This window comes from Desmodus rotundus, chromosome 2, assembly GCF_022682495.2.
Source record: "Desmodus rotundus isolate HL8 chromosome 2, HLdesRot8A.1, whole genome shotgun sequence".
Classification (NCBI taxonomy): domain Eukaryota; kingdom Metazoa; phylum Chordata; class Mammalia; order Chiroptera; family Phyllostomidae; genus Desmodus; species Desmodus rotundus.
Window position 1 is genome coordinate 101,606,574 of NC_071388.1, and position 23,670 is coordinate 101,630,243.

A 23,670-nucleotide genomic window follows, 5' to 3' on the forward strand; every position below is an offset into this window, starting at 1 on the left:
TGAAGTTTTCTTTCTTCGTTGTGTCTTTACCTGGTTTTGGGATTAGGATGATGCTGGCTTCATAAAAAGAGTTTGGGAGTCTTCCATCAGTTTGGATTTTTTCGAATAGTCTGTGAAGGATAGGGGTTAGCTCTTCCTTAAAGGCTTTGTAGAATTCTCCTGTGAAACCATCTGGTCCAGGGCTTTTGTGTGTTGGTAGTTTTTTGATGACTGCTTCAATTTCGTCTGCTGTTATTGGTCTGTTCAGGTTTTCTGCTTCTTCTTCATTCAGTTTTGGAAGATTATATTTTTCTAGAAATGTGTCCATTTCACCTAGGTTTTCAAGTTTCTTGGCATACAGTTCTTCGTAGTAATTTCTTTCAATACTTTGTATTTCTGTGGTATCAGTTGTAATCTCCCCTCTTTCATTTCTAATTGTGTTTATTTGGATCCTCTCTCTTTTCTTCTTGATGAGCCTACTTAAAGGCTTGTCGATTTTGTTTATCTTTTCAAAGAACCAGCTCCTGGATTCATTGATCCTTAGAATTGTGCTTTTAGTCTCTATGTCATTTAGTTCTGCTCTGATCTTGGTTATTTCCTTCCTTCTGCTTGCTCTGGGTTGTCTTTGTTGTTGTTCCTCTAGTTCTTGTAGGTGTAGGGTTAGGTTGTTTGTTTGAAATGTTTCTATCTTCTTAAGGTAGGCCTGTATTGCTATGAACTTCCCTCTCAGGACTGCCTTTTCTGTGTCCCATAGGTTTTGGGTTGTTGTGAGTTCATTTTCATTTGTTTCCAGAAAGTTTTTGATTTCTTCCCTAATCTCATTCTTGACCCATTCATTGTTTAATAGCATGCTATTCAGTCTCCATGATTTTGAGTGTTTGGGGTTTTTTCCTTTGGGGTTGGTTTCTAGTTTCAGTCCCTTGTGGTTAGAGAAAATGCTTGATATGATTTCAATTTTCTTGAATTTGTTGAGGCTTGCTTTGTGTCCTATCATGTGGTCTATCTTTGAGAAAGTTCCATGTACACTTGAAAAGAATGTGTATTTTGCTTCTTTGGGATGAAAAGCTCTATATATATCAGTTAAGTCCATTTCATCTAGGGTATTGTTAAGTGACACAATATCCTTGTTGATATTTTGTTTGGAAGACCTGTCCATTTTTGATAGTGGGGTGTTAAAGTCCCCTACTATAGTTGCGTTGCTGTCAATATCTTTGTTGAAGTCCTCCAAGATTTTCTTTATGTATTTGGGTGCTCCTATGTTGGGTGCATATATATTTACAATGTTTATATCTTCTTGGTGGATTCTTCCTTTGAGTATTATGAAGTGACCTTCTGGGTCTCTCTTTATGGCCCTTCTTTGGAAGTCTATTTTGTCTGATATGAGTATTGCTACCCCTGCTTTTTTCCCCTGTCTGTTCACTTGGAAAATTTGTTTCCAGCCCTTCACTTTCAGTCTGTGTAAGTCTTTTGTCCTGAGATGGGTCTCTTGTAGGCAGCATATGTGTGGGTCATGTTTTCTTATCCATTCAGCTATTCTATGTCTTTTGATTGGAGCATTTAATCCATTTACGTTTAAGGTTCTTATCAATAGGTAGTTATTCATTGCCATTTTTTCCTACCTGTGTTCCTCTCTCTTTCTCTTTTCCTTCCTTTCCTTAAAGCAGTCCCTTTAGCATCTCTTGCAGAGCTGGTTTGGTGGAAGTGTATTCTTTTAGACTTCTTTTGTCTGGGAAACTCTTTATTTGGCCTTCTATCTTGATTGAGAGCCTTGCTGGTTAAAGTAGTCTTGGTTGCAGGCCTCTGGTTCTCATTACTTGGAATATTTTTTGCCATTCTCTTCTGGCTTGGAGCATTTCCATTGAGAAGTCAGTTGCTAACCTTATTGGGGCTCCCTTGTATGTTACTTCCTTTTTCTCCCTTGCTGCCTTTAAGATCCTCTCTTTCTCTTGGAATTTTGCCATTTTAATTATGCTGTGTCTTGCAGTGGGTCTCTTTGGGTTCCTCTTGCTTGGACTCTCTCTGTTTCCTGGATTTGGGTGACTTTTTCTCTCCTCAGATTAGGGAAATTTTCCATCATTACTTTTTCAAACAGGTTTTCTATCCCTTGCTCTTCTTCTTCTCCTTCTGGTATTCCTATTATACGGATATTGTTACGTTTCATGTTGTCCTGCATTTCCCTTATTGCCTCTTCATTCTTTCTGAGCCTCTTTTCCTTTTCTTGTTCTTTCTGGGTGTTTTTTTCTACTTTGTCCTCCAGCTTGCTGATCCGATCCTCTGCTTCATCAAGTCTGCTTTTCATTCCTTCTACTGTGTTCTTCAATTCAGAAATCGTATTCTTCATTTCCTCTTGGCCCTTGATGATAGTTTCTATTTCCTTTTTCATGTTGATATAGTTTGCAGTGAGTTCATTGTAGTTTCCCTGTAGTTTCTGGTAGTTCTCTTTGAGCTCAGAGAGCTCAGTGAGCTTCCTGATGACCATTGCTTTGAACTCAGTATCTGATAGTTGACTTGCCTCTTTTTCAGTTAGCATTGTTTCTGAGGCTTCCTCCTTTCCTTTCATTTGGGAATTGTTTCTTTGTTTTCCCATTGTTTGTGAGACTCTTCTTGTTAGCCTCTGCTTCTTAAGTTGATCTATTCTGACTCCTTGGGTTTATGGTATGAACTCCTATGGTAGAATGCCAATGGGATTCAGTGGTGCTGTCTCCTTAATCTCCTGTGCTCACTGGTCTTGAGCTGATGTTTATGGGTGTAACACAGTCTAACTCTGGTCTTTTCAGCACTCCAGGTTTTCTTGTCTCACCTGTGGGAAAAAGAGGAATGGGGGAAAAAAAAAAAAAAAGAATTGAAGGAGGGAAAAAGGGAATAGAAAAGGAAAGGAAGGAAGGGAGTAGGAATAAAGAAAGATCGGAGGCAAGATAAGAAGGAATTTTTTTAACAAAAATTAAAACAACAGAATAAATAAAAGAAGGCAGGAAGTGGAATAAAAAAGGTAAAGGATGGAAGGAAGAAGTAGTAAGAAAAGAAAGAAGGACAGAAAGGAAGAAGGAATTCAGGGGGAAAGAAGGAAAGAAAAAAGGAAAAAGAAAAAAAAAAAGGTCTTCTGCTGGCTTTAAACTTGTCAGGTTAGTTCTGCTGGTCGTCCTGTCTGTGGAACGGGAGGGGGTGGTTCGAAGGATTGGTTTCACTTTTCTCCTTTCCTGAGCCACACTCTTCGCTGTTGTTCAGCCTTCAGTCTAGTTCCTCCGGGTCCTTCTGCTCCCCACTAGGCCTTTAGTTCACCAGCTGTGCTGTCCTTGAGTTGCACCAATTAGGGGCAACTCACATTCCACCTTCTTGCTCTTTGCTGTCTTAGATGCTAGGGGCTCTGGGTGCTGCTATGGGGTAGTTCAGCCCCCTACTGGGTCGAGTCTTTCCGGGAATGCAGTCTCTCCGGGAATGCAGTCTCTCCTAGCCCTGCAGCTCCCCTCTGCTGGGCGTTCTGCCTTCCTCCTAGAGAGCCAGTAGGCCCTGCAGAGTTTTGTGTGCAGGGGCTACGTTGGAGTTTTTCAGAACCAGTGCTTTTGGCTGTGGTCGCCTGCAGGCAGCCAGGCCGTTGATGGAGTTGTGTGGCCGATCTCCGCTTTGGACTTCAGTTGGTTGCTGATCCCCTGCTTTGGGTCTGCGGGCGGGGGCAGCCAGCCACTGATCCAGTTGCGTGCTCACCCAGGAGCTTTTTGTCTGTGCTCCCAGGCAGCTGGGCGCTTATCAGGGTGCCCGCCCACCCGGGGTTTCAGGTGTGGGCCCCAGGCCACTGATTGGGGTACGCACCCACTGGGGCACTTTGGGTCTGGCGCCCAGGCAGCTGGGCTGCTTATCAGGGCTCGCGCTCACCTGGGGTTTCAGGTGTGGGCCCCTAATCCGCTAATTTGAGTGCGCGCCAGCCGGGCTTCAGGTGAGCGCTGGTGCTGCTTTTCCGAGTTCACAGTCCAGGGGCTGAGGGGGGGAGGGGTGCCAGAGGCCCCGACTGCTGCGGAGAGTTCTCTAACTAGCTACTACGAGCCTGTATTTTCTTTTCCTTTTTGAGAAATTCTTCCTATTCAAGCCCCCCTGGTCCAAACAAGCACCTGGCTGCTCACACAGCCCAGCCTGGCCCTCTCCCAAGAATCCTGCAGCAGACCCTGCACCCGGGCTGGGGCTTCAGTCACCCTCATCCCCGCGTGGGTCCCGGGGATCTTGTTGTCCTGAAGCACTCTTTTTACCATCAGATCTTTCAATGTCCTCTATCTTTGGTCTCCGATCTTCATATATGCTGGAATACCGTTGGCTGTTCGCTCTGCTCCTCAGATCAGCTAGGTATTTCACTGGGTATTTCACTGTTGAGGGGAAGTGGACTCCGCTCCCACCTATCTCTCCGCCATCTTCCCTCCATATTCGCTTTATAAATCTTTAGAATGGTTCTTGGAATTTGAAAAAATGTTTAATAGTTATTAGCTCTTATTTTTCTCAGTTTTTAGTCATTTTCTTCTTAGCGTCCATATTGTGTTGAGAAACTTTAATCCGTAATTATCTATTATTGTGTTGCATGCCCTGTTATGTGTTTTCATATTATTTCTCTCAAGAGTGATTTTATTCCCCTCTGAGGCAGCATGCATTGTGTGTGTGTGTGTGTGTGTGTGTGTGTAAATATAATCTGTACTCCTGAGATATGTACAGTGTTGGGTGTGTGCTAGGGTGACCAGCTATCCCAACACTTTTCCCAGGACCAACAGACTTTCCAGGATGCTAAAACCAGGAAAGTCCTGGGCAAACTGGGACAGTTGTCCACCTTATAAGCAGTGGGCACTTCAGTTTTGTTTTTTATTTATCTTTTGACCCCAAACTTAACTTAAAAGCTAGCCTCCTTTGGCTTTGCTACAAATTTTTGTTTGTTGGCCAGAAAATACAAAATTACAACCTCTGTGTTTCTTTGGGGTTTCCTGAGATTCCCTTAAGTTTAAAGTGGAAGATCTGAGGAATTCCTGGTGGGGGGGCGGGGAACAACTCTCTTCCATCAGCTCTGGGCATATTTCCTAGAAATTGTGGACAGCCTTCCTTAACGTGGCCCGCAGCCCCAGAGGTCTTCTATGGCTTGTCATTTCCTGTCTCTCCAGGAATTTCCATAACTCCAAGTACAGCCTTCATTTGCTTTCAGGATGGACATACCCTTATTTAATTCATTGACAAAGCTTCTTTCTTCACACAGGGATCATCTGATTTCCCATGACCCAAAGAGTTTTTCTTCCTTTTTAGTCCCGGCCCTACTCCTATCTCACCTGCTTTGCGACAGTACTTGCTTTGGGCAGTTGCTTTTCAGACAGCGTGTCTTAGAGATCCCCTGAGGCCACTCTTGGTATTCCTAAAAGCCATGACAAACAAGTGTTTCAGCAGCCTCTGGAAGTTTCCACCCCCGTATGTTAGTTTGCTAGGGCTGCATTAACAAAGTCCCATAAACTGGGTAGCTTGCACAACAGAAATTTATTGTCTCGCAGTTCTGGAAGCTGTAAGTCCAAGATTAAGGTGTCAGGAAGGTTGGTTCTTTCTGAGGGATATGAAGGAGAATCTGTTCCATGTCTCTTGCTTAACTTGTGGCAGTTTTTTTTGGCAATCTTTGTCATTCCCTGGCTTGTAGACACATCCCCAGATCTCTGCTTTCAGCTTGACTTGGCATTCTGCTTCCTCGGGTGTGGCCTGGCTCTTCACACTGCGTTCTTTTTGTAAGGACACCAGTCATATTGAATCAGAGGCCCACCCTACCAATTGATCTTAACTAATTACACCTACAATGATTCTGTTTCCCAACAAGGTCCCATTCTGAGGTACTGGGGGCTAGAACTTTAACATGTGAGTTTGGAGGACATGCAGTTCAACCCTTAACACCCAGGTGTCTTTGGGTGAGACCAAAAAACTGCAGAGTCTGGAGGCCTCTTTTCCATGAGGAAAGTAAAGCGCCACACAGTCAGTCATCGCTCATAAATCCATTTCAGTTCTTCATTCACTTTGTGTTTGATGCTGACTGTGTCTGCTGCCAGATTCGCACCATCACCAGGAACCACTTGTTCACCACTCTCTAGGGCATTTTGTGACTGTAGGAGTGATTAAGAAATATGTGCAACTGATTCATTAGCTCTAAATTGGTGAATATTAGATCCTTTTTAAAAGTGAAGCCTGCTAAGGAAAAGCTGTATCCATGGCATGCATGTAATAACTATTGCATCCTGATGAATAAGAACTGTAAGTTGGTTGATTTTTGAAATGCCCCGGAGAATACCATGGTAGGTACAGACACGCGGTGGAGGAGTGTGTGTGAACATGCATATGTGCATTCACAGAAGTCACCAGACTCCTCCCCAACCTTGCTGTAGGGATTAAGCCTTCCCTTGGGCACACAGGGAATAGCCTGCATGTCCTCACTCTGGCTGTGGCTACTTCCTTCTTTCAGCCCCCTGAGTTGCTGACCCCTTCCCCTCCTAAGAGATAGCTCTGTTTCAAAAGATAAACACTAGTAGTTACAAGGAACTTGAGCAAAAAAGTCGAGCAAGCCTCCCAGTTATTGTTTCCCAGACGATCTTTGTGGATGAGGTATTTTCAACTCTGACAGTTACAGCCTGAGATGTGCGGGCAATGATGGATCTTCATAGGGGTCGGGGGTGGGTCAAGGAGCTGATGAGGATTGGGGACTCTCACATGTCTCCTCCCTTCTTTCCAGGGCACCCCACCTCTGAGAAATCCCAGGGACTGAGGAGACACTCAGCTAGTGCCCGCTATGTGCCAAGCTGCCAGGCAGGCTGCTAGCTTGCTGGGAGGCAGCAGGCGGCTCAGCACTTAGCTCCTCTGTGCCAGATCAGGGAGCTGTCGGCTCAGCGCCCACGCCTTGCGCTCCAGCTCTGGGCAGCCCCTGGTGGGCTGGGGAAAGGCAAGAAGCTTGGTTCGTGACTACAAGTTGACTTTCTCTCACTGTTGTTGCCGGCAGAACACGTACACCAATGCAGACAAGCTCCTAGAAGCAGCAGAGCAGCTGGCGCAGACTGGGGAATGTGACCCGGAGGAGATCTACAAGGCAGCTCGACACCTGGAGGTGCGCATCCAAGACTTCGTGCGCAGGGTGGAGCAGCGGAAGCTTCTCCTGGACATGTCTGTTTCCTTCCACACACACACCAAAGAGGTAATATCAGCTAGTGGAGAAGGGGCATTGGTTGGGTCGAGTTGTTCTTGCAAGGGTTAGGTCAGTTTCCTAGTGTAATGACCCTTAAGGTATGCCCACGGTCCTGGTTGCCTAGGGGTTACTAGCCACCTAAGGTTGATGATATTAACAATTTGCTCCTGATAGCCTGTATTTAAGTCTCAAACAATGTGGGGCAAAATTTCCTCCTCATCTCTAGTGAGGAGGGCACCACAGAGGCAGGTGGTTTCTGGAGTCTCCTAGAGCATTCAGTCCTCAGCTGGAGAAATTTAGGAATCCCTGGTGTGGAATAGTCACTGTAAGAGGAAATGAGGATCAGAGACTCCCATTCCACCACACAGCCTATTACTCTTGGTTGCTGTTTCCTTTCAGAGATCTGGGTCCTGCACAACTTGGATCTTCTTTGTTGCCAACAAGAAACATACAGAGTTTGCAAGTGTGTTCTGTGTTATTTGATTTTAAAACAAAGACAAGATTAAATCTTCATCATGAGCTCTGCTACAGAGTAATATTAAAGTGAGTTTGTCCTCACCTTGCCTTATTGTGGAGTGACAGCCTGCGAAGGAAGGGGTGTGGGCACTGAGTTGCCCTCCACAGAGGAGGAAGTTAGTTGGGCTTAAATCTGACTGAGTTATTCAAGAAGTGGAGACAGGACAGGAGAGGATGGATTATGTTATGTTGCTGGCAAGGCAGGGGTGCCCAGAGAGAGGAGGGTTGCAAACCTGCAATTGCTTTTCATTTTTGATTAATATGGGGCATTCTGAAATTGAGTAAATGGCCAGTGAGGAGGCACATTTAGCATCTTCTCTAACAACACCCTTGGCAGATAAACTCATTAGGTACATGCATGCTCATGTTCCCACAGGAATTCATTTTAATGGAGTATTAATTAAAGTTTGATTGCTGCTCAGGAAAAAAATTAACCCTACTTAATTAAGTTGATTTTTGAAATTGGAAATGCATTAAGAAGTCTGGATATTACTACTTCACAGGCTTTCTGACACTTTGTGGGAATGAATGCAAATCATTGCACCGCCTATCAGAAAAAAACATGAAAAGATAATGTTTCCTAAACTGAGATTCCCCAGGCAGACGAAGGGCTGGCTAGCTCCCAAAGCTGGCTGTGCTTCCTCTCCATGGAACCCACAGCCACTCTCTGATGAGTGTCTGTGAAGCAAGGGGATTAGTTTTAATCCAGGTTTTCCTGCCTGGTTGTCTGTTTGCTTGTGGCTCACCCTATTCTTAATAATGGTCTCAGCAACCAAAGGCATGTGTATTCTCCTTTAATTATGAGCCTGCTGACTATAGAATGGAGCATGGATTAACAGCAGTCATGTTCCTCGTGAGGGCTGTGGGGGTACTGGCTATCCAGGGAGGGGGTAGGCTAGGTCAGTCTCCATGGAAGTGCCACTCCTGAAAGGGTGACCATGGCTTCCAGGAGCCCTTTCTAGCTACATGTCCCACCTTCTGTCCATGGATCTAGGAGGCTTAGCTTCTAGTTCAGATTCTGCTGCTCTAGAGCTATGTGAGCTGGTGCAAATCACTATGTCCCTGGCCCTGGGTAGCCACATCTATAAAATCATGCAGTTGGACTCAGTGGCCCTAAAACTCCTGTGGTTCTAATGTGAATTCAAAATTTCTTTCTTGGGTGGGGCTGGGTGGAAGTAGAGAAAGGAAGAAAAAGCAGGAATGACTGTACAGCATGAAACAATAAAATTTTTTAAAAAGACTTTTTTCTTTTTTTCTTTATTTGATATTGACAACTACAGTAATTAATAATAGTAATAAGTAAACCTGAAGTATTATGGGTGATCCGCCTACCCTAAGATTTGGTTCATTGTAAGCACTCAGTGTATATTAGCTAGTATTTTTTTAATTGAGTACCTAATGCTTGCCAGATACATATCATTACATGCAATCCTTGTGGTAATCTTATGATACAGAGTTTATTAAGCACATTTTCAAGTGGGGAAACTAAGCCTCAGAAAAGAAGTTATGTAAGGTTACAGAGTTTCCTAGTAGTACAGAGATTTTGCCTGTCTTTCTGAATATTGCACCCTTGTTCTGAACTGCTACCCCACACCCAGCAGTCCTCTTTTTTCCTCTTGTATCTCCTCCTCTCCTCTGCTCTCCTTCCTTCATCTTACTCTTCTTTCTCCTCCTTACATTTTCAAACCCCAAAGCAGGGGCTTGATGGGAAAGGTAGACCTTAGGTGAGAAATGTAAAGTGTTGCCAGGGTTGTGGTGTGGCAGATGGGAATAGTCAATGACCGTTGTTTTCCCGTGTATCTCTCAAACCTTGTTAAGGTTGGTCCTCTTCGAACTTGTGACGTTTTCACAATAAGGCTCAGCTTATAAAATCACATTTCATGTGAAATAGTACTAAAAGGAGCAGTATAATACTGGGGGAAGGTGAAGAAGGAGAACAGGAACTAAAGTATATTTAACACCTGTGTGCTATATTATCTATCTAATCAATAGCCATAAGAATTATCATTTTATTCCAATTTTACAGATCAGAGAAATTCGTAATCTGCCCTGGGTCTTGTAGCTAGGATATGGTAAATGTAGGAATTGACCCTAGATCTTTCTGATTCCAAGGCCCACGCTTTTTCTCCTTTGCTGCACAGACTTTTACATAAAGGCCAGAAAATAGGCACTGGGAGGAGCTTTCTCCACAGGAGAAAACAGGAGGCTTTCAGGAAGTAACAGTCTCTTTCCTCAGGATCCCAAAGTAGGAGAGAAATTAGGAGCAGTCCTGCCTGGATGCAAAGGGGTGTGTGATTGTAAGGATCTTTCTCTTCAAGAGATCTGTAACTCTCTAGTCAACAGATTCTGACTCTTTTTTTTCAGGATGGAAAGAAAAGCATCATTTTGAGTATCTGTCAGGGAAGAACTGTTTATAGGGGCCAAACAAGACCTTATATCTGCATGCTCCCTCCCAGTCACCTTCCCACCCCAAAACTAGATGTCTGAGGCCACTGTTAGGCAGAGTAGAGAGTAAGACTTGGGTGTGTGTATGTGCACACTTGTATTCTCTACACACATACATTATTATGCATGTGTGTGTGTACACACAAACACTCATAGGCTTTCCCACACATTAAGTACAGCAAGGTCTTGGACGTCAGGGAAGTCTGATTTCCAGACCTAGATCTTCATTGGGCATGTTATGTGCACTTGGGAAAATTACTTAATCTGTTAACTTTGTGATAATTGTCATAATGATTATTACAAAATTGAGTAATACAATACTAACACCACTTTTTTTCCTCGTAGAAAACTTCCTCCCAAATCTATCCTTAGAGCATCTCTGAAGTAGGCTTAATAAGGAACTTAAGGACTCAACTCAGACATCATTTTTCCTTGAAATTCTTCCCTGGTGCTTCTAACTTCCTACCTAGACTGGACCAGAACACCATGTACATACCTCCTTCAATGGTGCTGGGATCACACTGAGCTCTTTCTTATTCATTAAATTTGAAATGCTCATGTGTGGAGTATGCATATGGGTTTAGATGTGTAGATACAGATTCTACTGTACATTTCTGTCATTATGTCTGATACACAGAGATGCTGAATAAATATTGAACAGGTTTTCTGTTCAAATGACAATGGGAAGCTGTCATTTCATTATAAAAGAAAAGAAAAAATGGGGGTGACAAAAGAGGAAAGCCCACTCAATGAGATGTTTTCTCTACTCTAGTTCTTTGACTTGCCCTCTATGGACAATGTATATAAAAAGGAGTGGGGTGGGGAATCTGAATTACCTATGGGAGGTTTTTTCTAGGACCTGTGTAGTAAGCAGAAATGGATTATTAGGTAGGCAGGAGTAAGCACCCTTGGATAGTCTCATGAAGAAGGAACACGTGTGGTATGATCTTTCCATATTCTACTTAGTACCTCTCAAGATGCACCACCTCTCAAACCCTAGTAAGTGTGAGTCTTCTCTGATCCTGGGCCTAATGATCCTTCCTCTTGACTGTATGAAGATGTGTCCAACCTTTTGGCATCTTTGGGCCACACTGGAAGAAATTTAATGTGTCTTGGTCCACACATTAAATGCATTATGACACGTAATCACAAAAATATCTCATAATGTTTTAAGTAAACTTACAATTTTGTGTTGGGCTGCATTCACAGCCATCCTGGGCTGCATACCCTTGCATCTATAGGCAAACTTCTGGCTTTTTGTTCAAGATAAGATTAGCAGCCTAATCTACAAGTCTGTTATGGAATTTTAAGTTGCTGTGGTTGTTTTTTCCTCTTACAATAAATAGAGTGAATGGATGGTCTGCTCAGTTTCATTAGCGGCCATGGGTGCTATTGGGGTTGCTGATAAATATTGATGTATACTCTTCCTGCCTAGATATGGTTAACTCCTTCCTCCTTTCCTCCTTTCTTTTCTCTCTTCCTTCCTACCTACCTACAATTATTTGCTGAGTTTTTGCATGAGCTCCAATGTGTAATAGAATGTCATTGTAGGATGTTGTTTTGAAGGAATTAAAGCCCCCTTTATAGGAGATTTCTGAGCAGGAACTCAGTATCCATCTTCAGAAATGATTTAACCTGGACTTCCTATCACTCCCCAGGCTGAAGTTCATAATTTTACTTTTTCCCACTTCCTACACCAAAAGATTTACTCTAATTAGGACCAAAGAGAAGACAGAAGAAAGATATGAAAAAGATATCCTCCGGGCTCATTTCTTCTGCAGACTGAAGAGTCTGCTTAATCCTGTTGGCCCTGCTCTGTGCATTCTTGGTGACCAGAGGAGTGTGGATGGAGGGTTAAAACCTTACAACCAGTTCATTGCAGTGTTGTTCATAGTCTTGAGTAATGAGAAACCATCTTAATTTGCCATGTTGGGTGATTCATTAAGCAACTCTTTATAGTGAAATATTACACAGTCATTATAAGTTACCTTGTCAAAGATCATAATACATATAAAATCTATTTACAGCATGAACACAATTTTGATCACATATATAGAATAAAGACTAGAAAGAAATGTACAAAGAAGTTAAGAATGTTATGGGTGATTTGATTTTTCTTTGAATTTTTTTGTTTAATACATTTTTTTAATTTATTTTTATTGTTGTTCAAATACAGTTGTCTCCATTTTCACCCCACCACCATCCCCGCCCCACCCATCCCCACCTCCCACCCTTCAGCCTACCTCCTTTGGCCTTGTCCATGTGTCCTTTATACATGTTCCTTCATGGGTCTTCTCCTATTATCCCCTATTTTTCAGTGATATTTTCAATTGAAAATTGGAAACAATCCCAGTAAGTATTATTTTACAAAAATAAAACTTCATCTATACTTAGAAGAGCAATGTTTTTTTTTGTTGTTGTTGTTTTAAAAAAAGGTGACAAACATGTGCTTGGGATCTTCTTATGTGTCCAGAGCCTCAGCTGTTAGTACATATTGTGCTGAACTTTCAAATATCTTCTTTTGTCTGGGGACCAGAAGGCAGCTGGCTGTGGGCTGGTCTGGAGAGGTAGAGAGGACAAAGGAGAAGCATTTACTCAAGTTCCCCCTTTTTTTTCATTCAATGAAAAGACATTTGTAACAAGTATCATCTGCTCTTCAAAGATTTTCCAGTCAGAATTCTCTTTCCTTAGTGTGTGTCCAGGGAAATGCTATAATTTCTGGGCTTTCAAATTTTCAATTTTTAGATATTTTTGTAGTAATAATGTGAAAGTCAAGTTAACAAAGGAATGTGGCCAAGATAATCAACATTAGCCCTTTATTAAACAGCTTAATTAAATGCCCATTTCCATTTGTTTCTAACCTTGATAAATCATTCTTCCAGTTATTTCCTGCTCAAACAGGCGCACACACATCCGTGCACACGCACACCACACATACTAGGCACTCACACATGCACAGGCTCCCCTAACCACCCAGTCTGGAACCGAAACCAGGTCAGTCTTCAAAAGGGATTGATGGCCTCGGACAGCTTCATTTACTATTTCAGTTGTCAAACTGTCATGGTGTATATTGAAGAAATAAAAGCTGGTAGTCGATGCCAAAGAAAAACAATCTCTTCAAAATGAGGGAAGGGCAGTTCACCCCATGGCGTCCGTGCTCCTTTTGACACCTCTAGGAGTCAATCAAGTGTTCAGCGCAATGGCAGCCTGAGCTGTACAAATGCAACAGGCAATCACCAGAAGCCTCATGATTTCCCTACACCTCCTAGTTTCTACCTCCTCTGTCCCCTGCTTCCTGCCTTTCCAGTTGCCCTTTACCCAGGCAGTCTCACTCTGCAAGCAGAATAGGGTCCATGGGCTAGCCCCTCCTGAACTCACTGGTTTCACTATTAGAGCTAATATGTAGGGCATTGAAATGCTCCCTTACCTCTACCCCTGCCAAGGTTCTGGAAATTCTCAAATTAGGCCCATTCTTTTGGATGTAGGTATTTCTGGCCACAACCATGTGTTCTCTGAGAGAAATAACACAAAGCCATCTAAGTGCATGTATCAGCATGAACCAAGTAGCCATAGCCAAGCAGAGCACAGAACCCTGCACAAATGGGTCACAGTACAGTGCATTTGATCAAGAAGAGAGGGTCTGGAAGGGGCTGAAACATGAGGTTCTTTCTGGGGAGCAGATGGGTTGATGGAGAAGGTGCAGTGCTAACATGTTAGACCAGTGATTTTCAACCAGTGTGCCACAAGAATTTTTAGAACATGCAATACCTGACTATTTAGTCAGGGGCACTGACCTCTTTTCCCTTAGTTCGTCACATAAAAAATGACAACAGCCAACAGTAGGCATCCAATGTGACTCAATCAAAATTATACCTATTTTTTGTCATATTGGAAAATATATTTTTTGGTGTGCCACAGAATTTTAGTAATTAGTTTATGTGTGCCATGAGAAGAAAATGGTTGAAAATCGCTGTGCTCTCTAGATAACCAGAGAGTAAAGAGGAACCAAAAAGGAGAACAGGAGGAAAAAGCTTGTAGTTGCTGCTCTCAGGCTCCCTCACTCCATAATTTTACCTAGTTCTGGCAATTACTGGCGTGTGGTGGCTTGAACTGAGAGATCACTTGGACTGGGTCTCATTGGCTACCTGATAATTAATCAATTATTAATGAAGTGGCCTTCTAATTTGGATTCTTTTCAAAGCAATGTAGGAATGTTCTTCAGGGATAAGTCAGGTAGACACCTGTACAGAAGGAGACCTACATGACATTCAGATAGTAGAAAAATTACAGCTTAAGAAATGGAATATTGACCTTCAATCATAGTTTAGTGGCAATGATGTTTATTTCTGTCCATTTTAGGCCTTAGATTCTGCAATTTAAGTTTGCTGCCACCAGGGGGTGACTGTGTGCATGTGGTTTTGTGGAGTTTCAAGTAGCTCTCTACTCAAGCTTTCCAGATTGTGATAGTATCTTAACTTGGTATCACAATTATCCTCAGACTGGTGCTCCACTGTCTGAACTTCGGATGTCTTGGTGTCAAAGCTGTAGAGAGGCACTTCTATTACTACCTTCTTTCTATCAGTTTTGAAGAGAAACCATAGCATGTTAGATCTAGAAGAGATTTTAGAGACAAGCTAGAGGAACCACAGACACGTACACACACACCCACTTCATTTTAAATGTGAAGTAATTGAAGTAAAGTAGTTTTCCCCTGGTCCAGAACTAGCCAGACAAGGGCAGAATCAAAAATTATCCTCAGTAAATATCAGTTCTATTTGAGAACTCCTTTCCCTCTGGGCTTTCTGATTGTTTTGTTTACAAAAGGGAAAATAGAGAAAGATGTTACTGACCTTTTTGCCTCTAGTGCATCAATCTCCTTCCCTATTTCTGAGTCAAGTTCTGTTCTATAACTAGCAATTTGGATATTTTGTTCTCTTGAAGATTGACCTTCCTTTCCTTACCAGTCTGCTAACCACTGGGCTGAGCTGCATCTAGTCTTATACTTGATTGTTTATCTCTTAGCTGGTTTTCCTCAGCAGTAGGTTTTAACTCTACCTTAGACAAGGGTTTCTTTATAATATAATACAATATAGGAACTCTGAGAAGTCAGTTTCAATTCATTAATCAAAGAATATTTGTAGGGAGGACACATATTTCTAATATTTACTTCAGAGGACAGTGTGTATTCTCAGATGTCCCTAGTCCTTTTGTTGATAACTGTGCCACCTCATTTTTTTGGCAGTTTTTATCTGTGATTTTCCCTACAATGTAACTGCATGGCCTCCAGGAGGAGGGAGTATCATGGGTCATGGTGGGTTTCCTCAGAAAAGAATGATGGTTTCTTCCCTAGACCTACACCAGAGGTGTTCAAGTTTTTATTAAGGGGCGGAAGGACGTACAAGTGGTGAAGCCATTAATATAGCTTAAGGGTGGTACTGAGAACAAAATTATCTTAAATAAAATCCTCAAGATACCTATAAACCTGTCTTCTGTCTCATTCCTGTATCAGTGAGTGCCAGACTTATCCTAATCAGTCTTCAGTCTCATTGCCTATGCTCCATTGAGACATCAAGTTTATTTTTCTTCTCTAAATTATCTGCTCCATACACACAATTTGCATCTCTCATCACATCTCTCTCTTCCCTCCCTCCCCCCTCCCTTCCTCCCTTCGTTCCTCCCTCCCTTCCTCCCTCCCTTCCTTCCTCCGTTCCTTCCTTCCTTCCTTTGAAATATCTGAACTTTCCAGTCTCTAGGTTTTCTTTAGACATCCTACGACAAAGCAGCAAAAACAGAAAAGAGGGGCCCAGCTCAACCTAGCATATTGAAGGACCAAATCCATGGCTGATCGTTTACCAAATTCAAATTTTCCCTCTGCCTGCTGGTGGGAACTAGAGATGGCTTGCATCAAAAACATCTTTTAAACATAATGATATCTAGCAATTACTATATGCCAGGCATTATTTCTAAGTGACAAATAGATACCAATATCTCACTTATTTATGTGTGTATATACACACAGCATAAAACACACATACTTGTATATGTCAACTTAGTAATCTTTACAGCTTTGTGAGTTAAGCACTATTATTATCCCCATTATACTGATAAGGAAAACTGAGGTACAGAGGTTATATAGCTAATATATAATAGAACTGGAGTTTGAGACTTTTAACCACTATGCTATATTGCTTCTGTATACAATATTTTTTCAGAGAATTCACTACCTCTTACCCAAGGACTTCAGCACAATGGGAAAATGGTTTTTCCTTCCAGGTAAAATGACAGCCAATAAGTATAAAGTAGCATTAAACTATAGTGACCAATATACTGAACTTCCTGATTTGAAATAAATACATTCACACTTGTAGGAATATATATCCCGGCTTGTGTGGTCTGAAAAACTTTTGTGCTTTTATAACAAAAAGCTTATTTGTAAGGAAAATTAATGGAATTACAACCAAATTGCAATCTGCTAAACGATGGGAATACTGAATACTAATTTGGTTATAGGTGTCATCACAATGCTACAGGCTTATTAATAAGGCTGTATGTTTGTGTAAAGCATTAATAATAAGTAAATCATCCAATCTTCATAATCTCTGAAGTAAGCAGGGTGGTTCTTATTCTTCCCATTTGGTAGATTAAGAAACTGAGGCTCAGAGAGGCTCTCACCTGTCTAAGAAGGACATTCATTCTCTACCTCCAGGGCTTATTAATCATTTTTTCTCAACCTCTTCTGCCACATCTAGGGCCTCTGCTGACTAAAGAACAAATATAACTTGTCCGAAATCTAAAGACTATTTTTTCTCTCTTTATTATTTCTTTTCTTACCCCTTATTACAAAGGCCATACTGTGATTTACCATACTAAACCAAATAGATGAAATACTATTCTCAAGGTGGATATTTCCTCATGTTTTTAACTTACAGAATTTTAGAATCAGAAAGTAACTAGCAATTTTATTTTATGCTTTCCCCAACCTATTTTATACATGAAGCCATGGTAATAAAAGGGTGTAGTGATTTTACTTGAAGGCACCACAAGTTATGGGAAGAATAGGAGCCAAAATCCATATCTTCTGACTATTAATCTATTAATAGTCAGAAGAAAATCTATTAATTTTCTCTCTCTACTGGGTTTTTTCCTGGGAAAGCCCTGGGAGAGCCCTGAACTTATCTTTCTTGCTAGCCAGGTGAAGATTCCTTGTTTCTAAGCAAACATCAGACCCATCTTTCCTTCTGTCACTTACGAAAGTGCTCAGTAAGAGTAGTTAGAAGTGGAGTACTGTGGCAGGCCACTGAGGACCTAGTTTTATCAATAGCATGAGGAAGAGCTATCAATAAAGGAGTTTTTAGTAATTCAGCTAATCTCTTCATCATTTTTGGTGTTTATTCTGTTCAAAACACTATACTTAGCTATTTCAAAGTTGTCTGACTAGTAATATCATCCTGACTGCGTTCATGATTTCAAATATCATGGGGGAAATGTACCCATACTGAAGTTAAGATAAGCTACATACCTAGCATTCAGATTTCTAACCAACCTAGCAATCCTACAAAGAACAAAATGATTTTTTTAGAACAAAATGATTTAACATAGCATATATTTCTTTAATTAATCTCAGTTGATTCTTATTGAACATCACATTCTTTTTTACTTACTTGCAAAATGATGCTAAGTTTCTAGGAATTTGACATCTGGCTGCCTGGAGGAAGTATGCAGAGCCCTCCCTTTCCTCCTTTCAATCAGAAAGATGAAATAATGTTTGTTCACCTCAGCCTCCTGTTCTTCCCAGTCTCTCAAAGATGAGTGATCTCCCTGCTCTAAGATTACAAGTTTCCCTGAACCACAAGGAAGCTAAGCCAAGGGTGCTTCCCATCCTTAGGGAATGCAACACTGATGGAGTAAACTTAGCAAGATGTATACTAAATAAAAATATAGACACACAAGCTGACCCATAAGTGGCTGATGAGAAGGCTGGTCTGACATTGCACTGACTGGTTGAAGGTAGGTTGCATGAACCCCAGCCAGCCTTTCTTGCCCTTGCCTCTGCCCCAGCCCTGGTCTCTCCTGTCTGCCCTGAGTGGAGTCTCTGCTCTCTCCCCACAGTTGTGGACATGGATGGAAGACCTCCAGAAGGAGATGCTGGAAGACGTCTGTGCAGACTCAGTGGATGCGGTCCAGGAACTGATCAAGCAGTTCCAGCAGCAGCAGACTGCCACTCTGGATGCCACACTCAACGTCATCAAGGAAGGCGAAGACCTTATCCAGCAGCTCAGGTCAGCGCCTCCCTCCCTGGGGGAGCCCAGCGAGGCCAGGTCAGCATGGGCAGTGCTTTCCAGTGTGAAATGCCTCGGACTGGACGCGAGATAAGTCATGTCCTGGTCTTGGCTCAGCCACAGCCAGCTTTGTGGTCTTGTGTGATCTTCAGTTCCTCCATCTGTCAGTTATAAAAATGCCTGTACCATATTCAACTTGAGTTTAAAATGCAAAAGTCAACAGAAAAGTTCTAATGTTCCAAAGCATTATTTATCATTCATGATGTTATTCAGCAATCAATAAATAACATAATTACAACAAAAATTAACAATGAACAGAAAAATAAATATTATCTTCATGAAGAATTATAGCATATTTAGTCATGTGGAGAAAGGCCATTATGGAATATAGTGTTCTTAAGCATCTGATCTCAGGCTGAACTCCAAACTCTGTTGCCCCAGTTGGCAAAATGTGACCAAAATGGTTAGCTTTGGCCCATGAGAATGCAGAGTGTGTGATGTTGTCCCGCTCTGTTCTTCATTACCCACTTACGACTTTTCCACCATTCCTTGCTGCCTAGAAAATTAAAATCCTTCTGCACCAGCACAAACAAACATAACTAATGAGGTAATTCCTGTGTAAAACCTTATATTCATCTCGAATCATCCACACCATTGCCTCCTTCTGTTGGTATTAATATCCAGTTTCCTGTTCCTGTCAAGGGCACTGACTCCTCAGATAAAGTCTCATGTGGCCTTGAGCAAGCCCTCAGCAGCCAGCCCTGTGCCCAGGTGCTGTCTAAAAAGGATTTGATGGTACTAATGATGCCTGCCCACAGGGACTTGTTCCTATCCCCAAATCACTCAGTGTTGGGACCCCTGGCAGCTCTGGACAGAAATAATCTCATCAACAACTCCCAGGCGAACCCTGGAGCCTGAGGGAATTACTTTAGTTGAGAGGGCTTTTTCCCCCATATCAGTTTTAATTAAATAAACAATGAGAACTTACCTTTCAATGGCCCAGGCATGTTTTTCTGTGGGAAACTAATTATTTCTATTCTAAATATGCACATGAGATGTTCTGAATCTTTCTGTTGCATACTAACAAGACATCCTCTTTCCCTTGGTCCCCTGATTCATCTTCATGAATATATAACATGTGACAATTTTGTCTGCCTACCTAGGAAACTCCACTGTTATTTTTTTTTTCTAAATAAAATTCCAAATAGTGAGCAGTCACTAAACCTCACTGGGTCTCAGCTGCTTTACCTGTGTAATTGGGGGCTCACTCTAGGAGATTTGTCAGCTCTGGAATTTTGTGATGGCCTTATGTTTTCTCTCCAAATACTTTTCACAAGCTTCTGGGGCTGGGTCTATGGAGATGCCCCTTGCCCCTAACAACGGCCAGCCTTGCACAGTGCTTAAAGGCAGACAGCTGCTCGGAGGTGGCGAAGGCAGTGATGTGACTGATGCCAGTTCTACAAGTTTAAGTTCCATGGATTTCAGAGAGGACCATAGGTCTGTCACCAAGACCCACTGGTGACCATTTGTTTTCCTGCTAGCCTGACTCTAGCCCAGGCTGTCCTCCCTGATATCAAGACCAGTCAAAGAGAAAAAGAAGTAGATGTGCCCAGGGGACCTTGGCAAGATGCCTCCCACACATTGGGGTGCACATCTCCTCTAGGTTTGGCTTCCTGTCATCTCTGTGACTCCTAGTGAGTGTGACACTGACATGGGTGCTGTGAAAAATGGTCTGAAATTATTCTCTTCCTTCTGGAAGATGTGTGATGGAGGAAGACTGAGAGAAGCAATCAGAAAACCAATCATGTCCTCCCCAAAGCAAAGTCCTCAACAAATGCATAATGCATAATGTTAACTATATCTCTTATATGCTTCATGATTGGGGGGCCTTGCAATGGTGGGGTTTCATGCCCAAATAGGCCAGGGTTAGGAGGTAGAATTGGGAGCTCTCTGAATGGTAGAAGGAGACTCTCTTGACAAACTGGTCTCGTGCTCCCTTCAGAAACAGCCTGAATTCAGATACCATTGCTTCTGAGACGAACACAGGCCAGCTAAAATGACTGATTTTCAGAAAGCTTGCTGATGCAAGGATTCAAAACTAATGATCTCCCTCTTGTCCTCTGACATCTTAAATTGTATAAGAAAGCGAGATGTCACAAGATAGTGAATGTGCTCATTTAGTTCAAGTGTTAGGACTCTAGCTTACTCAAGACTCTATGGAACGTTAACTTCTTAACCTCCAGTTTTCCTATTTACAATGATCTCTTTGGAGGTCTCACAACCACCTCATTTCTGAGCAGATCAATATATTCATCCCTTGGTTCCCTCTACAATGTGTCACCTTCCCCCTGGTACTTTGGTATAGACTCTTGCTGCTCAGAAAGCATACCCCTGCCCCCATCTTCCTGGATGTTTCATCCTTTTCTTCTAATGTGGGCAAACACGCTCAGAACTCATTCTCTTTGAAACCTTGTTGCTGCCCCAGACTCTTGTGCCCCACCCTCTACTCTCCACAGTTGGGCCCGTGCCCCAATCAGCACTTGAGATTTTTCTTGCATCCTTTCAGGATTAATAAGCATTCATGTGGCACGTTCCTGGTCACAGAGCACATCCACACACACTGTCTTACTTAATAGCAAACTGTGAAGTGAGCAGGGTGGGGATTATTAAGTCTACTTTACAGGAGGCAACTGGGGTTTAGGGAGGTCATTTCCCAGGGCCATCAGCCCATGTACAGCAGAGTGGGGACTTAATCCAGGCTTACAGCCTCCAGGTCCCATGCTTTTCTAACTATAGCTTGAAGCCTGTGTAATCACATTAGGCTATAACTTTGGCATAGCATTATAAAGTGGATGAATAATTTTAGGACGATGATCTTAGGTTATTTTAACAATCCTGTGAAGTAAAACTACGAAGAGTTTTTTATTATATATCTTTAAGTTGTCTACTCCTAAGTATTGTGTTTAATGTGTCTACTCTCATGCATGTGTGTGTGTGTATTAAAACTCTACATATCTGCATGGAGTCATTCCAAAGCAATATTTTGTGCTTTGTAGAGCCCTTTCCTATACATTATCTCATTTGATCCTTTTCACAATTCTGTCTAAGGAATAGGAGAGCAGCTAGTCTTGCAGCTACTGTACTGTGAACCCCAAAGAGGATACATGTCTGTCTCTGGTTCACCCACTAAGCAGACAGTGCCTGGCTCACTCACAGTAGGACTTTGATAAATGTCTATCAGTTGAGTCACTCTACTGATTCACATCCACCTTGTTCAGAAGAGGAAGGCCCCCTGCTCCTCTATCGCTTTAACATGGCAAGGCCCCTCCCTTCTTTTCTCCCACTCTGCCACAGGGACTCAGCTGTGTCCAACAACAAGACACCCCACAGTAGCTCCATCAGCCACATCGAGTCGGTCCTGCAGCAGCTGGACGATGCCCAGGTGCAGATGGAAGAGCTCTTCCACGAGCGGAAGATCAAGCTGGACATCTTCCTGCAGCTGCGCATCTTTGAGCAGTACACCATTGAGGTAGAGATGGCGGAGGGGAGTGCTGGGGAGGCCTGCAGAATAGGCTGCTGCCTGGCCAAGGGGCTGCCCCAGGGTCTGGGAATGGAAAATTGACCATAGCTTAAGGATACATTTATAGAAATCTATAAATTCACATTCCACCTTGTTATATTCCTCCATCCCTCTCACTTTCACTGCCAAGTAGAGTTTCTCTGTTTTACTGTCTGTCTAGGGATAACTTCAAGGAGATGGCTTTTGTTAGTGTGCTTTGGACTCTTGGTATTTTGATTCCTGAAAGACCATGAAGTTGGCTCTTTGGGGACTGAGGTAGAGTCCTTGAATTCTGTATTTCCAAGAGTAGGTAGGTGTTAAAATTAGGTCTCCTCTGCTGACGACTATAGATCAGGGATTAGATGACATCACACAGCAGCCAGGAAGTCAGGAGCCACAGGAGGGAAGACCTGTATGTTTCTGCTTATTAAGAAAGTAAGCCTGTGCCCTGGCCAGTATGGCTCACTTGTGGTGGCTTATGTCGTCCTATAAACAGAAAGGTCACGAGTTCAATTCCAGTTAGGGCACGTGCCTGGGTTGTGGGTTCAATCCCAGTTTGGGGCATGTATGAGAGGCAACCGATCGATATTTCTCTCTCCCACAGATGTTTCTCTTCCTCTTCTAAAATCAATAAGCATATCCTCTAAAAAAATAAAGAAAGAAAGAAAGTCTGTGATAAGGCCATTTGGTGGTCATGTCATAGCCTCCTCAGTTCATTCTGAAAAGGTCAGAATTGAGTGTTCTGGTATAATTATGTCCCCTTTGTGACACCTCTTAATAATGTCTGCCCCAAATAATACCGTCTTTTTATTATTTTTTGCATTGAAACAGTAACTAGAGCCAGGGAAGTAGGGTTTCTGGGGAGTGAGGAGTATCAGACACTTAGGTGCTTTGTTTTGCTCAGGGATTGCAAAGGGTTAAATTAAAAGCACTGTCCTCGCTTGGCCCCCAGCTAGTGTGGTGTAAGGGAAATCCAATTCTCTATCCACCATGTTTCAAAACTTTGTTTTGCATTTCAACCATCTTCTCTGAGTTGGGACTTCTGGGTGTTTGGGACTTATCTTTTCAACAGTAACCTTGGAAACTTTTTTGGAACTGGTTTTGGAAGGAAATTTTTTTTTTTTTTTTAAATGTTCAAAGCTCCAATATCCCAATCCCACACAGGGCCTGAAAACTGTCCTGGCAACAGCTGCCCTTTGTTTCAGTCCTGAGACCAAACATGTTTACATTTAGAATCAAAACTGTGACAGAAAAGCAATCCTAAAGCAGTCCTTCCTGTCACTTCCTCTCAGATGACCTTTCTCTTCTCCTTGCACACCTCTACCCGGCCTCCCTGGAAGCCACTGCAGTTTCTTGCTTCAAGATCTCATGTTCTAAAAGGTTCCTTCTGGACAGTTTTGGGACAAAGGGAAAGATAAGTCTAGATATGACAATCCTTCTAACTTATTCCATAACTTTAGGTGAATTGATTTACACTTTTTTATTTTTAGTTTATTTTGAATCTATACTCAAAGGATTTCAGGTGTCAAGTAGTAATAAACATATATTGAAAGAATACTTTAAATGCCAGTGGAAAATTAAAGGTATTGGCATGCAGCAAAGAATGAATATGGTGGGTTTCATAAAGGCAGGGCAACAAAGGCAATAAAGAAAGGATAGAGGGGCTGTGAGTTATTATTCTTTGGTAATTGGGAGTAAAACTCACAGAAATAAATAGAGGT

The 23,670-nt window shown here is 42.3% G+C and overlaps 1 protein-coding gene across 18 annotated transcripts in view; it reads left to right on the top strand.

The window, feature by feature from the left end:
- The window catches only part of KALRN (kalirin RhoGEF kinase), an 838,419-nt gene that overhangs the window by 505,753 nt on the left and 308,996 nt on the right, over nt 1-23,670 (top strand). For 14 of the 18 annotated variants that reach the window (XM_053918456.2, XM_053918443.2, XM_053918448.2 and 11 more), the window contains 3 exons: nt 6,968-7,159; nt 18,221-18,429; nt 21,745-21,919. In XM_053918456.2, coding sequence (XP_053774431.1) covers nt 6,968-7,159; nt 18,221-18,429; nt 21,745-21,919 — 576 coding nt within the window. The remainder of the gene's footprint in view (nt 1-6,967; nt 7,160-18,220; nt 18,430-21,744; nt 21,920-23,670) is intronic. The other 4 variants (XM_053918447.2, XM_071220633.1, XM_045186024.2 and 1 more) reach the window with 1 other exon arrangement.